This window comes from Argiope bruennichi, chromosome 2 (genome assembly GCF_947563725.1).
Source record: "Argiope bruennichi chromosome 2, qqArgBrue1.1, whole genome shotgun sequence".
NCBI lineage: Eukaryota > Metazoa > Arthropoda > Arachnida > Araneae > Araneidae > Argiope > Argiope bruennichi.
This window is the reverse complement of record NC_079152.1, coordinates 98,478,857-98,492,914: the sequence shown is the minus strand read 5'-3', so window position 1 is coordinate 98,492,914 and position 14,058 is coordinate 98,478,857. Positions and strand designations below refer to the sequence as shown.

At 25.1% G+C, this 14,058-nt stretch overlaps 2 protein-coding genes across 2 annotated transcripts in view; one reads left to right on the top strand and one right to left on the bottom strand.

Annotated features, from left to right (window-relative positions):
• Positions 1-2,146: 2,146 nt before the first annotated feature.
• On the bottom strand, positions 2,147-6,522 carry LOC129962099 (neuferricin-like). The gene is made up of 4 exons (XM_056075824.1): positions 6,054-6,522; positions 5,175-5,315; positions 4,278-4,464; positions 2,147-2,768 (listed from the first exon to the last, which is right to left on the bottom strand). The coding sequence occupies exons 1-4, from the start codon at positions 6,424-6,426 to the stop codon at positions 2,555-2,557; spliced, it is 915 nt and encodes a 304-aa protein (XP_055931799.1). The 5' UTR covers positions 6,427-6,522; the 3' UTR covers positions 2,147-2,554.
• Positions 6,523-6,823: 301 nt separating this feature from the next.
• Positions 6,824-14,058, top strand: part of LOC129961961 (DNA mismatch repair protein Msh3-like) — a 32,880-nt gene continuing 25,645 nt past the window's right edge. Inside the window, exons 1-5 of the mRNA XM_056075610.1 lie at positions 6,824-7,114; positions 9,227-9,543; positions 9,637-9,745; positions 11,181-11,416; positions 12,081-12,216. Of these exons, the coding sequence (XP_055931585.1) occupies positions 6,989-7,114; positions 9,227-9,543; positions 9,637-9,745; positions 11,181-11,416; positions 12,081-12,216 (924 nt within the window). The 5' untranslated portion in view covers positions 6,824-6,988. The remainder of the gene's footprint in view (positions 7,115-9,226; positions 9,544-9,636; positions 9,746-11,180; positions 11,417-12,080; positions 12,217-14,058) is intronic.

Here is a 14,058-nt window from a genome sequence, read left to right as displayed (position 1 = left end):
GCCCTAGTAGAAATATGTGAGAATATAGACGAGTACTTCACTTAACTTAACTAATAAAAGGTCACATATCGAAAGGAAAATTATATATCATTTACTAGACTATCATTTTCAAACAGCTAAATTTTATAATATCAGCAAACTATACAACAATAATTAAAGAATTAATTGTAATTGATAATTTAAATAAAATTAAATAAATTAGATTTTCCATTGTCTTAACGAAATGTAAGCATTAATTGCAAGATAAATAGCTGGTTGAGTGAGAAATAGCATTATTTGTCTTTCCCTTTTATGCGGTTTCCAGTGCATTGCTTTTTATTAGTGAATAATATTTCTATTATTACTCCTTACTATTTATGCCACGTCATTGCATTTTACGAACAACTACATAAAGTGGCGTGGCATTTCATTCATTACTAAATAAAAATAAAAGTTTCCTTCTGTGCTTTTTAACCACTATGTGTTTTATGCAAATGAATTTTTTAAATGCTGCTTCATAATATGCACAGTATATACTTAATTCAAAAGTGGAAAGCAAAGCATAAAATTTATTATATATTACCAGATAGAAAAAAAAAGTTCATTTTTTTTTTAAAGTTTAAAATTTATTTTATAAAAAGCAGGAACAATGCATAATTCCCAAATGTCTTCATCAAATTAAGATTGGTCATTTAAGTGAAATATAGCTTTATCAAATAAAAGCATTCCAAATATATTTTTAATTTTTTTAAAAATAGATTCAGCATCCAATTAATTAACACATCATAGCAATAATTGCAGAAACAAAATAAAAATTTCCAAACGTTTTTGATTGACAAAAAAATATGATGATGCTTATTCAACACTGCTAATGATTTAAAACAAAAGTGAAAAAGTTTCGCTAATATTCTCATACTGAAATATTATACACATACAGAAAGAGAAAGAAAATAAATTACCAGAAAATAAAGAAGTGCTGTGAAATGGAAAAGGAAACTTCTATATAAAAGTTAAATATCCCCTTTAAAACTTTTTAAAATTTGCTGTCTTTATACTATTTTAATATTATATATAACAATAAGACAAATAATCTGTATGAATGAGTGCCAAATTTCAGGAAGGTCATTTCAGTAATAATTAAACCAAAAAATGATAAATCTTTAGTGCCAGTAATATTCCATAACAGGTAAATATAAAAAAAAAAATCCCAAGAAGATATATTTTAAAAAGTTACTGTCACTGAAAGTGAACACATGAAGTAGAAAAAAAAAAAATTAAGATTGAATTCTTTCACTAACCGCATTTAATGCAATCACATAGGTCCACTTTATATATATATATATTCAATTGGTTCTACAATCAAACTTGACTAAGTATATATATATATAAACAGATATATTGAAAGTTAATTTTAATTCACATAGTGTTAAGAATTCTTTTTCTGAAAGAGGACGCTGTGTCGCCTCCAAAATAATCCCGATTTTTAGAAATGTATCATTCTAGTATGTGTGTGCGTATCAGTGATGACTAAAAAAGAAGGTACGCAGAAATGGTGTTTCCTGTTCTTCCCTCGGTAGTTGTTGGGTTGAGTTTTGGTTTTGGTTTCTTATAACTTAATTGCAAATACACATAGATACTCAAAAAGAACAACTATATACAAAAAACATTCAAATCTTTAATATTTAAAAAAAATTCTGTAACAAAATTCCAACTACCAAAAAAATTTCATTCCACTTAATGGCACACATTACTATTCAACCAAACTTTGAATTCATATCAACATTATTTTGTAATAGGGATTAACAAATAATATTAATTCATTAATAACATCCACAGTATAAATTTTATTTAAATAATGCATTTTAAACTGCCAACAGTGTAATTAAATTTAATATAGTAACATATAATATTTAATTATCTATTCAACTACAAGTGATTCCAATAATCCATTTTATATTAAAGAATAAATGGATAATGTTTGGCATTACTGTAGTGAAGTCAGGTTTGAATTGAGAATTGATAATAATTCCTGTCAATATGAATATTATATTATGAATATCCATTTAAAATGAATATTACATTTACAATTATGTTGTACTGTGTATATTAAATAATAGCACAACAGAAATTTTAATAACAATTTTTATTGATTTATTTAACTGAAACAAGTATCTTTATCTAAAGAATTTTTCTTTAAAAAGTACAAAAATCATAAAGGAGTAAATGGCAATAGAGGGATGAAGGATTTTTAAAATAACATTTTTATGTACAATTTCTAACAATAAAATTGTTTTTAAAAAAACAAAAAAAAAACTCAAAGAAAGAGCAAAACAGAATTTTCCTAAAATATACAACTAGTTAATTCAAATATTTATATTATAAAATATAAAAATATATCAAAATATTTGCATCATTCTCAGTGCTTCCTGACTTGGACATATGAATACATAGCACAATGATCAACAATCCATGACACATTCAAAAAAGCATTCACACCAAAATACAAAATAAGATTCATGTATATAAATTGATTGGCTGGAATTCTTTTGACAACAAATCATTGTAGTGGATCAAATTAAGGATGAGCAACAGCACAAGTTTCAGATGATGAAGGGCATCCAGGATACTCTTTTAAATCAGGATGATCCAAATCACCATTATTTTTATGCTGTTGTGCATTGGGATCAGAAGAAGATGGTCCAAAATTCTTCACACATACACAACGAGGATCTTTTCCTTGAGTATGAAGTTCTCGTGGTACTCCTACCCATTCACGATCTATTCCTCCACTGAAACAAAAATGCAGATACTGAATATCAGGAAATGAAATATAGTAAACAATGTAAAAGCAATTTTCTTATAATTTAAATTAAAAATTAGAATATGGTTTTATATAAATTGCATAGAAAATAATTTTTCATCTCCCCAAACACAATCAATAAATCAAATAAAGCAATTATAATTCTTCCAGATACAAAATTTGAGCCATCTCATCACACTTGAAGACATACAGTTAAGTTGAATGATTGGATCATAGTTTTCTAGTGATTCATTTTAACCATATGCCTTCAGGTAAATTAGAGTGGTTTATATATATTACCTCAAACAGTTAGTTATACTTTAATTTATTTACTGATCATATTTGGACCACTCTTCAGGATAAGAATTTTCCAACAAGTAACAAAAAATTTTTTATAAAAATTCTATAATTAGCACTTCAATATTCATGGAACCCATATTTTAACGCAGCAATTTTTAAAGCAATAAATTTGTATCTTATATTATGCATTTAACAAAAATTGCTGAAGAATTTATGGATTTATGGGTTTCAGTTGATAAGTTATTTATTAATCAGAGAGAACTTATATTATAGATATCCAAAGATTGAAAAATATATATGTATACAAAATGTATGACTTATGAGCTATACATTCTCCAATAAATCATAGAAGGGATCAGTTAAGACACTTTGTTTTTCTTTCTTTCAACCAAATTCAATGAACATATGAAATACAGATTCACTTGCAGAATAACTTTATCAAAACCAAATAAAGAATTATCAATGCAGAAAATTAAAGACCGCTTACTTTTAATATTATATAACTCTTAACTTTCCACATCACTGAATCTTACTACAAAATCTGACTCTATATACTTGCATATTACTTCAGATAATGCTGAACTACATTAAAAAATTCAGATATATGAAATTTTTTATCAGCATCAATTTTTTTTTTTTTTTTTTTTTGTATAAAAATAAAATAATCAATAACATAATATGTCACCTTTTTTATTTATTTATTTTGATGTGTGATTCATGATTTTAATCTTTACTAAGTGTATGCATTCATTATCTATAGTAAGAAATATATTCTATCATAATAACATTAAAAACTTCAGATTAACTATTTGAATCAATGTTTCATTTTTATCACATACAATCTCATAAACAGATTAATGGCTAGCTCATAATTCTTCCTTTATTTCAGAATTATTTAGAACTGCTTCATACACATAAATAAAAAAAAAAATGTGTAAATGTAAAAAGTAAATGCAGATAAGCAACAGATGCATATTTCTAAATAAAGTAAAACCTTATAAAGAACTTTTTTAAAAAGAAAAAAGATACAGATGATTTCACATGTACAGATTTTTTTCATTATCAATAAGAATTTAAACTTAATATAACAATTTGATGCTTTTCTCAAATGAATTCAAAATTCTGAAAAACATTTTCAAAGGAACAGTATACATACACCATTATATGAAAAAAAAAAAAAAAGTTGTATCAATATTACCTTTTTTTAGTACACCAAACTCTGCTTCCTTTTTCTTTGCTCCATTCAGAATTACAAGGAGGAAAAACTTCTTTATTTTTTGATTCAGTATATTTATTCTCTTTCACTGAATTCATCTTTTGTTTTATTGATAATAATTCTTTAGTTGGTTCACCATTTTTATTATAATATCTGCCAATTAATTTTCCTAAAATGGAAGAATATGATTAAGTATATAAAATCCTTGTGTAGGAAACTTGGTAACATATCCATGATAAATTAAATAAAGTAAAAAATATCAATTCAAATGAAATATTGAATGACACTTACAAAACATCCAATTTTTCAGGCACATAAAATAGACATACTATGCATATGAAATTTAAACCAAATTTAGAAAATTTCATCTCATTGATTCATAACACACGATGGAAATATTACAATTTCAGAATAAGATATTAAAAATAAACTGTTTTAAAATTTTGGAGGGTTAAAGACTCATCAATAACAAGTTAAAACAAAATTCTAAAATTGCATGCATATCTGACATGTATCATAAGGGAATATTCTAATTATCAGATATAGTTTAATAAATAAAGTAAGGAATGCATCTAGAAAAGATAATTTAAGAACAAGAGTGTTTTAGCTATATTTGATATTTAAAACTAATTTATCATGAATGAATTCAGTTCTATGAAAATATTCACCAGATTATCATAGTGTTCATGATTAAGTCCATAGAGCAAATTAAATATTCTTATAAATACTAAATTTCATATGTATTTAAATCTGAAAAAAAAAAGGATAAAATTATAAACCTATGAAAATTATCATTCAGTTATATAGTCTTAACCTTTATCATTAAAAGCAACTATACACACACACACACACATATTATATATATATATTAGTACATACCAGCATGCTCATATTCTTCTTTATAAAATGATATCCAGTCTTCTAAACTAGCTAAAGATTTTGAATCCAGGTCACTAACATCATCAATTAACCCTTCTTCAGAAAAATCACCAGTAATATAAGCTCGGGAAGCATCCTTACCTAAAAAACATATATTTTTTTAAATCCTGATAAATAATATCTAAATCAATCAAGATTATCAGAAAATAATTTGTAATATTTTTATTAGAATGAGATATTACTAAACAAAAATGACCAACAAATTAGAAATTATAAAAAATTTTTAGGCTTGTCATTTTAAAAGAATCTGAAAGAAAAATGATGAAACTCCAAAGAAATTTGATAAAGATGAGAGGAATATGAAGTATCAAAAATGAAAAGTGTGATGCAAAATGTTATAAACAATAAAAAATTTGTAAAATTAAATTGTCCTTAAAAAAATAAAGAAATTACCTAATAAAATTTTTTAGAGAATACAAAAAATTTTCAATTGATATATTTTTTATAAATCATAAATAAAAGCCATATAATTATAAGTGTTTGATTGCTAGTACTATAAAACTTCCTACAGCCAAATTTACATTCTAAACCAATTTAATTTCTCAATATTCATTAGACAATTAATATACACAAATATAGTATTAAGAAAGTAAAAGTAATATATTTTTAAAGAAATAGTAATAACCAAACTGTCAATAAAAACAGTTACCATTTAAGTCAAGAATTTAAAAATAAATCTGAAATATTTTTTAACTGTAAATATTAAATTTTAAAAAAATAATCATAATTCTATTTTTATTCCAGAAAATCATTTATTTAGTATTTATTTTCTTTACAAGTATTTTTTGTCACGATAATTAAATCATTTAGTATACAAACCGGCGAAAAAACCATATCCTCCTCCAGGTTTATAATGCTGCGCCCCTTTTTGCACATCAAAAACTTCACCCAATATTGCTAAATATAAACCTTTACTGTCCGGTCCTCCATTGTATAATTTTAATTCTTCCGGTGTAAGAAGTAATTGAGAACTTTTAGCATCTTCCTTTACATGACTTTTTGATTTAAGTGAATCCTGATTTTCCTCATTTAGTTCAAGGAAGTTCAAAGCCCTTTTCACATAAGAATTTTCATTTAGTCCAGTAGTAACAAGTATATTTTGGAAAATACGGTAAGAATCCGATGCAAAATATACAGAAACTAGCACCAAACATAAACCAATAGAAATTGCAGTAATTGCACTCGATCCCATCTTTTCAAATTAAGAATATAATTTTAAATTTATTTTAAATATAAAATATCAGCAGACGACAAATTACGACTTCATAACATCGAAACTTAACTTCAATGTAAGATAGAATGCCACAAAGCAGAAACTGAATAAGGCATGAATTGCCGACATTTAATTAAAATTAAAATTCCAAAAATGTTAAGTAAATAAGAATGTTAATCTATTTATCATTTTTATTAAATTTAACCTTATTATATAGATAACTGAATTGTAGAGTCTTCATACTCTATCTCATATAGTTAATCCAATTAAAGACTTTAGAGTAATTCACATGCACAAATAAAAAAACTCTACAGTGATTAAACTGAAGTGAAATGAAAAATAAATTTGAAAATATAAATAAACAAAGTGAGTTTTTTATGGAAAGGGGAATTCGACTGTGAATTTATTTAAATAATGAAATTTTCGTTTCATTACCCATTTTTTTTTATTTTAATCATTCTCATAATAATTTTTAAAACAATTTAATTCTAAACAAATAAATTACAGAAGTATTTTTTCATATCTACAATAGATTAATAGAATGCCAAACAAAAAGGTCAAGAATTCTTCAAAAAATAGTCAGTCTACGATTTCAAAATATTTTATATCAGACTCAAATTACCCAACATCGTCTTTAATGAAGCGATGTGCAAATGGTTTCAATAACGTAAATATTTTTTTTTTTCATAATTTTAAATTTTTTTAATTATTATTTTACTGTTATATGTATTTTTAAATTTTTGATCTGTGCTCTTTCTGTTTACCTTTAATCAACCAAACAGAATTACTTTTAAATAGTTGTGTAATAAATTGCATTAATTCTTAAAGGATTTCTGATGCAGACATTAATTATTGCAGGAATAATTCAGATGCTATCATCAAATTATACACAATTAAATTTAGATTTTTAAAAAAGAAATAATTCATGTGTAAATAAAGTTTTTGAATGGAAATTTCTTACTGTTGTATTCAATTAATGTCATAAATAGTTTTTGTTAATGAAATAAAGAAAACCTTTTTTTTTAAATGTATCTGTGACATGAAATGACTAAGATGATTTTTAAAAACCCAAGATTGAATGACAACCAATTTTTTTCCTGGTAAACTCATGATAACCGAAATTTGGGGAAATTGAGCTATTTAAATAAGATATATTTTGCCTTATTTCTTAAAAATGCTTCTTTTAATCCGAAAATTGTTTTCAGTTGTCCTGTGACTAGAATTGACTCAAAACTTGAATATATACTGTTAATATTTCATAGAGAATGAAATCTGCTAATATTCTTTGTTATAAACATACATTTAAGTTGCAGAGCACAACAATTATCTAAATTTTGTATCATCAGGTTATTTTTTTTTTTTTAATTTACAAAAAAAACTTTTTGCAATTTTTAAAAATTATTAAAATACATTGTGATTTTTTTTTTTAACTTTGAGAGAGAGAGATTGATACTTTTGAAATCTAATTTATATATTGAGATACCATCAAATATAATGTATTTTTATTTTCACCCTTATGATTCTTAACCATGATTATTTCACTAATCTGATATAATAACTTTAGTCTTAGTTATAAATGTTATTTTTCATTTAAAAAAAAAAAACATGAAGATAATTTCATCCCTAGCAATGCTATATATATCAACAGGTCATAAATAATTTACCAGAAAATTTTATAAAATTTATATGCTTTTAGTAGCTATAGTTTATTTTTTGGGTTTAGTATCCATTATTATAATTTTTGGTCAAATCAATAGAAACAATAACACTTTTATTTTATTTAGTAATCAACAATATAGTTTTATGCTACTTAATACTATTTTAAAATAAATAGCATAATAAATGAAAATAAGGGCACATTTTTTTTAAATGTATGGCAATAGCATGTTTTGATTTAATGATTAACTTGATAATGTGCCTTTTCAGGTATATATTATCTCATTAATTGAAATATAGTTATTATATTTTACTGTTATTATTTTTGCGTCTTTTTATAAATCTGTAAAGTTTTAGAGGCATAAAAATATCCTTATTAAATTATTGAATTTTTGAAGTGTAAATTTTAATTTTTTAAATAAATTATCTTTTTGGGGAGTAAGGATGCTGAGATTATTGATTTTTCTTTATTTTTCTCCTCTGATCTAATTTAATTGATAAGTTAATAAGGCTATATGAGAAAATTATAATCTCTTAGGCAAAGGGATGATTTCTAATAAAATAAATTGAACATAAAAGAAACGGAATAGAAAATAGAAAAAATATAATAAAAATTTTTACTTCCAAAGAATAAAAGCTGTTTTGAAAATAATTCATTTTACATCTTCTATACTTCACTTCTTATTTCTATGATTGCATGATATGCTCAGTGTGAAGAAGGAGTAAATTAGATCAACAATGCTTTGTTATTTGACGCTTCCAAAAAAAAAAAAATTATCTATACAAATATATTCATTTGCCTAGTTTCTATATAATCAAATGCATTTAAAATTTCAACATTTACTGTCAGTTGAACCTGACACATATTTAAAAGTACAACTATAGTATAAAATAATTAAAACCATTCATTTATTTAATAGAGAGTAATTGAAACTTAGTTTGCATCTCAGTCTCAAATTACATTGTTTCCCAATACTTATTAGGTATATCAGAATTTCAGTAAGATTTGGAATTAAGGATGAATTTATTATAATTTACAGGAATATTTTATGAACTGTTTTTGATAAATATATGTTTGTTATTTTAAAGATTGAAAATAAGTATTGATTTTTCTTCCATGTAGGGTTCATCTCCTTTAAAAAAGATTCCAAAACTTCAACAAGAAACTTTTGAAAACAAGTTTCAGCATGAATCCAATTCTTCAAAAAGATGCAGCATCTCTGATTCAGTTTCAGAAAAACTGCAAACATTCGTTTTCCAAAAAGTTGCAAAAGATGAAAAATTTTCAAGTATATATTCATCAAATGAGGATTTCTGCAACAAAAATTTAAATATTGATGAAAAATATTTAGAAACTGAAGATTCTTTTCATAATGAACAGCCGATTGGAATAGATTTAAACAAAGATGCTGTCAAAACGAAAGCTGATAAATCTATTAAGTAAGTCTTTTACTTATTCACATATATATATATATATAGTTAAAATATTTTCTACTTTTCATTATAAATTACTAATTTTTTTTTTTTTTTAAGGTACACTGCACTGGAAAAACAATATTTAGAATTCCGAAATAAATATCCTGATGCTTTATTATTATTAGAATGTGGCTACAAATATCGATTCTTTGGAAAAGATGCTGAAGTAAAATTGATTTATTTTTTTGATGTATTCATTTTTTTTTTAAATATGATAGTTTAAAATAATTTTTGTATGCATTTATTTGTATCAGTTATCTTCTTTTAAATTCTAATAATAAGCCTTTTATAAAAATAAGTAATATATTTTTATAAAAGTAACATATCATCATCATTCATCATTAAATACAGTGTGTAAAATTTTTGATTTTGAGATATATACCTCATTGCCGTTTCCAATTAATTCTCTATACTCTTTTATAACTTGTTAACTTCTTTAATTTTCCATTGTTGAGTCATAGAGATGTCTGTTTTTCTTTAAGTCTTTTGGGCACCTGCTCTGTATGGTAAAAGCCATCAAGTTCACTTAGACTTTTACTGGATTCACTACATTTGTGTCAGGCATTAAAAGGACATAATCATATCTTACAACTTCTGAAAGTAGTATAATAATTGCTTTAGATAATCTTTGAAGTCGCAGCTAGATGACCAAAAATTGTTGATGACACAATGAAACTCAAATAACATGAAATAGAAACAAATGATGTCAATTCATTTAACAAAAAGAGTGGCATGTGATAAAGAAATTTATAAATGTGGATATAAGAGGAATTACTCAAAAATAAATGTCATTGGTCGAGGGCATTTAAGTATTCCTTAACTTTCAAAGGCTTCTACTTTTCCCTTTCCAATCTCTGAACAGAAATATAGTGATCTTATTCAGTTATGTAAAAATTGAGTCCCATCAAGTACAAAAACCTCTAAAATCAAAATCCAGAGTCAAACCAAAAAAATTACTCTGAAAATTAAACTGATTTATATACATACATATATATATATATATATATAATCAGGTTGTACTGAGACAAATGTCTATTTTTACTATAATTGTTTGTTGCAGTGACATGAATTACTGATTACGTGTAAATATTAAAGGCAACTTATTAGGCAAAAAATAGCTAATGCAATGCATTAAAATATAATAATAAATTATAATTAACAATTTATTTTTCTATGCTAACAATACTAATACAAAGCTTGTATTTATACAGATAAATTAAACTGAGTATTTAAGCAAATAAGTTTACTTAAATAATTAATACTGATTCAAAAGAAGTCATAGAAGCAACATATTTTGGCTATCAAGTCACTAAGTTAAAAAAAAAAAAATTCTGATGGACTACAGCAGCCGAGTAGTAATTTCATTTTGTTGTTTAATTATGTAAAGCAGCTATCTGATCATTAATAAATGTGTCTTGAAAGTTACAGGCATGTAAAATGATTTTGCTATTTTTCATAACAGGTCTAAAGTTTAAATTAGCGATATCTCTAAATGCGATTTTGAACTTAGTAACTTTTATCTTAAAAGAGGAAAATATTATTTGTTTAAAGCAATTTTAAACTAAATACATACTAAAAGTTGCATATTATTTTCTTTGCAGATTGTATCTGAACTTTGCAATATAGGTTGCTTCAAAAATCATAATTTTATGTCTGCAATAATTCCAACTCAGCGACTTTATTTTTATGTGAAGCAACTGGTATCAAAAGGATATAAAGTTGGGGTGATTAAGCAAGCAGAGTCTGCTGCTCTAAAAGCTGCTGGGCAAAACAAAAATGAATTATTTGTCAGGAAACTGGATGCATTATATACAAAATCCACATTAATTGGTGAAGATATCCTTTGTATTCTTGATACTCTCATTAATTAATTTTGTTTAATTTTTTTGTTTCTCTAGCATGAGTAATTTTTTTAGCATTTAATAAATTAGCATGAGTGTTTGTATTTTTAATAAGTGTATCCATATAATGTAAGTCTTCAAACTAAATGAAGACTTTCTTACTTAAATTATATTTATTAATCTGTATTAAAATGTGTATGCATAATTATTTAGTTAATAAAGTTCAAATATTAAAATATCATATTCTGTTACAGAAATTCTATGCAGATTTCTCTTGAATGAGCTCAAACATATATATCAATAAGCATTGTAACTTCACATTACAGTCTTTTAAAAAATAAATAAATTTATTTCAAGGATCATTTTCCATATAAATTAGTGATTAAAAACTGGTAATAAAAATCATTTTTATTTTCCTTACTTTTTAAAGGAAAGAAGAAGATACAAGATGTGTGAATGCATGTATGTGTACTTTTTGTTTCTTTGATTGATTGATTTATTATTTTTACAACACTCTCTTCTCATTAATTCAATAAAAATGGCACATAGATTTTGTTCCTCACTGTGAAATAACAAAAGAAAAAAATAGAAATTCTTATTGTGGGACTGAATATAAAACTAAAATATGCTCGGATTTATGATTCCTTAATATTTTTCACAGTTTTTAACATTAGATCCCAATGAGCTTCTTGACAGTTTTGATGTTAATGATGCAGATTCAAATCCTGGATATTTATTGTGTATATGTGAATTGCCACTTACAAATGCTAAAGGTGATGCTAAGCTTGCTCTTGTGGTAACGTATATTTTCTCTATTTTAAATTATCTTGATTACATTTCAGCTTTTATTCATTTTCTATGATCTATTAATAATATAAAATTATGTTTCTTTTGCATGTTGTTTTAAACTAAAATCTTAATATATATAAATTACGTGTCACGTTGTTTGTCCGCGATGGACTCCTAAACTACTTAACCGATTTTAATCAAATTTGCACACCGTGTGCAGTTTGATCTAACTTAAAAGATAGGATAGCCCTTTTTTTTGAATTTTTAATTAGAATTTTAATTATTAATTAAAAACTCTACTTTCCCGCCAAAAAAATCGTTTCATTTTCCGCACCGCCAATCTTATCTTAATATATATAAATTACGTGTCACGTTGTTTGTCCGCGATGGACTCCTAAACTGCTTAACCGATTTTAATCAAATTTGCACACCGTGTGCAGTTTGATCTAACTTAAAAGATAGGATAGCCCTTTTTTTTGAATTTTTAATTAGAATTTTAATTATTAATTAAAAACTCTACTTTCCCGCCAAAAAAATCGTTTCATTTTCCGCACCGCCAATCTTATCTTAATATATATAAATTACGTGTCACGTTGTTTGTCCGCGATGGACTCCTAAACTACTTAACCGATTTTAATCAAATTTGCACACCGTGTGCAGTTTGATCTAACTTAAAAGATAGGATAGCCCTTTTTTTGAATTTTTAATTAGAATTTTAATTATTAATTAAAAACTCTACTTTCCCGCCAAAAAAATCGTTTCATTTTCCCCACCGCCAAATGAGTACGGCTTCAGTTTTTTTTTTTTTTTTTTTTTTTTCCCCAACAGTCATGAGGCTAGGCTTAAGATTTTTCGGCTGATTATTTAAAACGATTCTATTTATTTTTTTTAATGTTTGATGCATTTAAAATTAAACATTGTTAATAAATCGATCTTTCAGATTCATTCTTAAGTACTTTTGAATTAAAATAAAACAGAATAAAGGAAATTAAAAATTTCTAATCTGCATAGAGTTACCCCAACTAGCGTAGAAAAACTCACGCATTTGCGTTACGTTTCGAATCCGAATGTTCGAATTATTTCTGATCCTATCCGAAAACGTTTCTCAGGAATAAGATATCATTTTCCACAATTATTTTTTAATTTATACAATAAATTTGATACATTGCAACGGATAAAGTATCACGATCTTATGTTTGAATTTTGTATTACTGTGTACGGTGGCAATTCTCAGAAATAAGATATTTTATTTGAAAATGATTAATTACAAACGTTTTAACGGATCACTGATTAATACAGCATACTAAAATTCTGCTTTTTTTTTAATTATAAAGAAGTTTGGAAAAATACTTGGAGGTGCACACGGATAATTATTACTTTTCGTTTTGAATGAATTCCGATTAAGTTAAGTTATCGGATATCTAAAGTATAAGTTAAATTTATTTCGTAGTAAACGCAATACAATGAAATTCAATTGTTCTTACTTTTTCAATTTTTGGTATTAGCATAGCCGACCACGTGTTATTTAGACTGAAGTTTAAATTGAATTCATATTATAGTAAAAGTAATACAGTGCAATTCTTCTTGCTTTTTAATTATTAGGGCTTCATTGTTGAACAATCTTTAATTAAAATGCATGTTTAAAACAATCATTCTTATGGCGAAGTGTTGAAACACTTAGATTGGCCATAAACATGCGCGTACAATTGCAAAATGATCCATCAGCACAAATATTTTCTGAACAATTACTAGATATTGGGAACGGTAAAATAGAACTGCAACCAAATACGCAATGCATTAAACTGCCAGACAATTTCTGTACTGTTCTTCAGGGAAAAAATGAATTGAT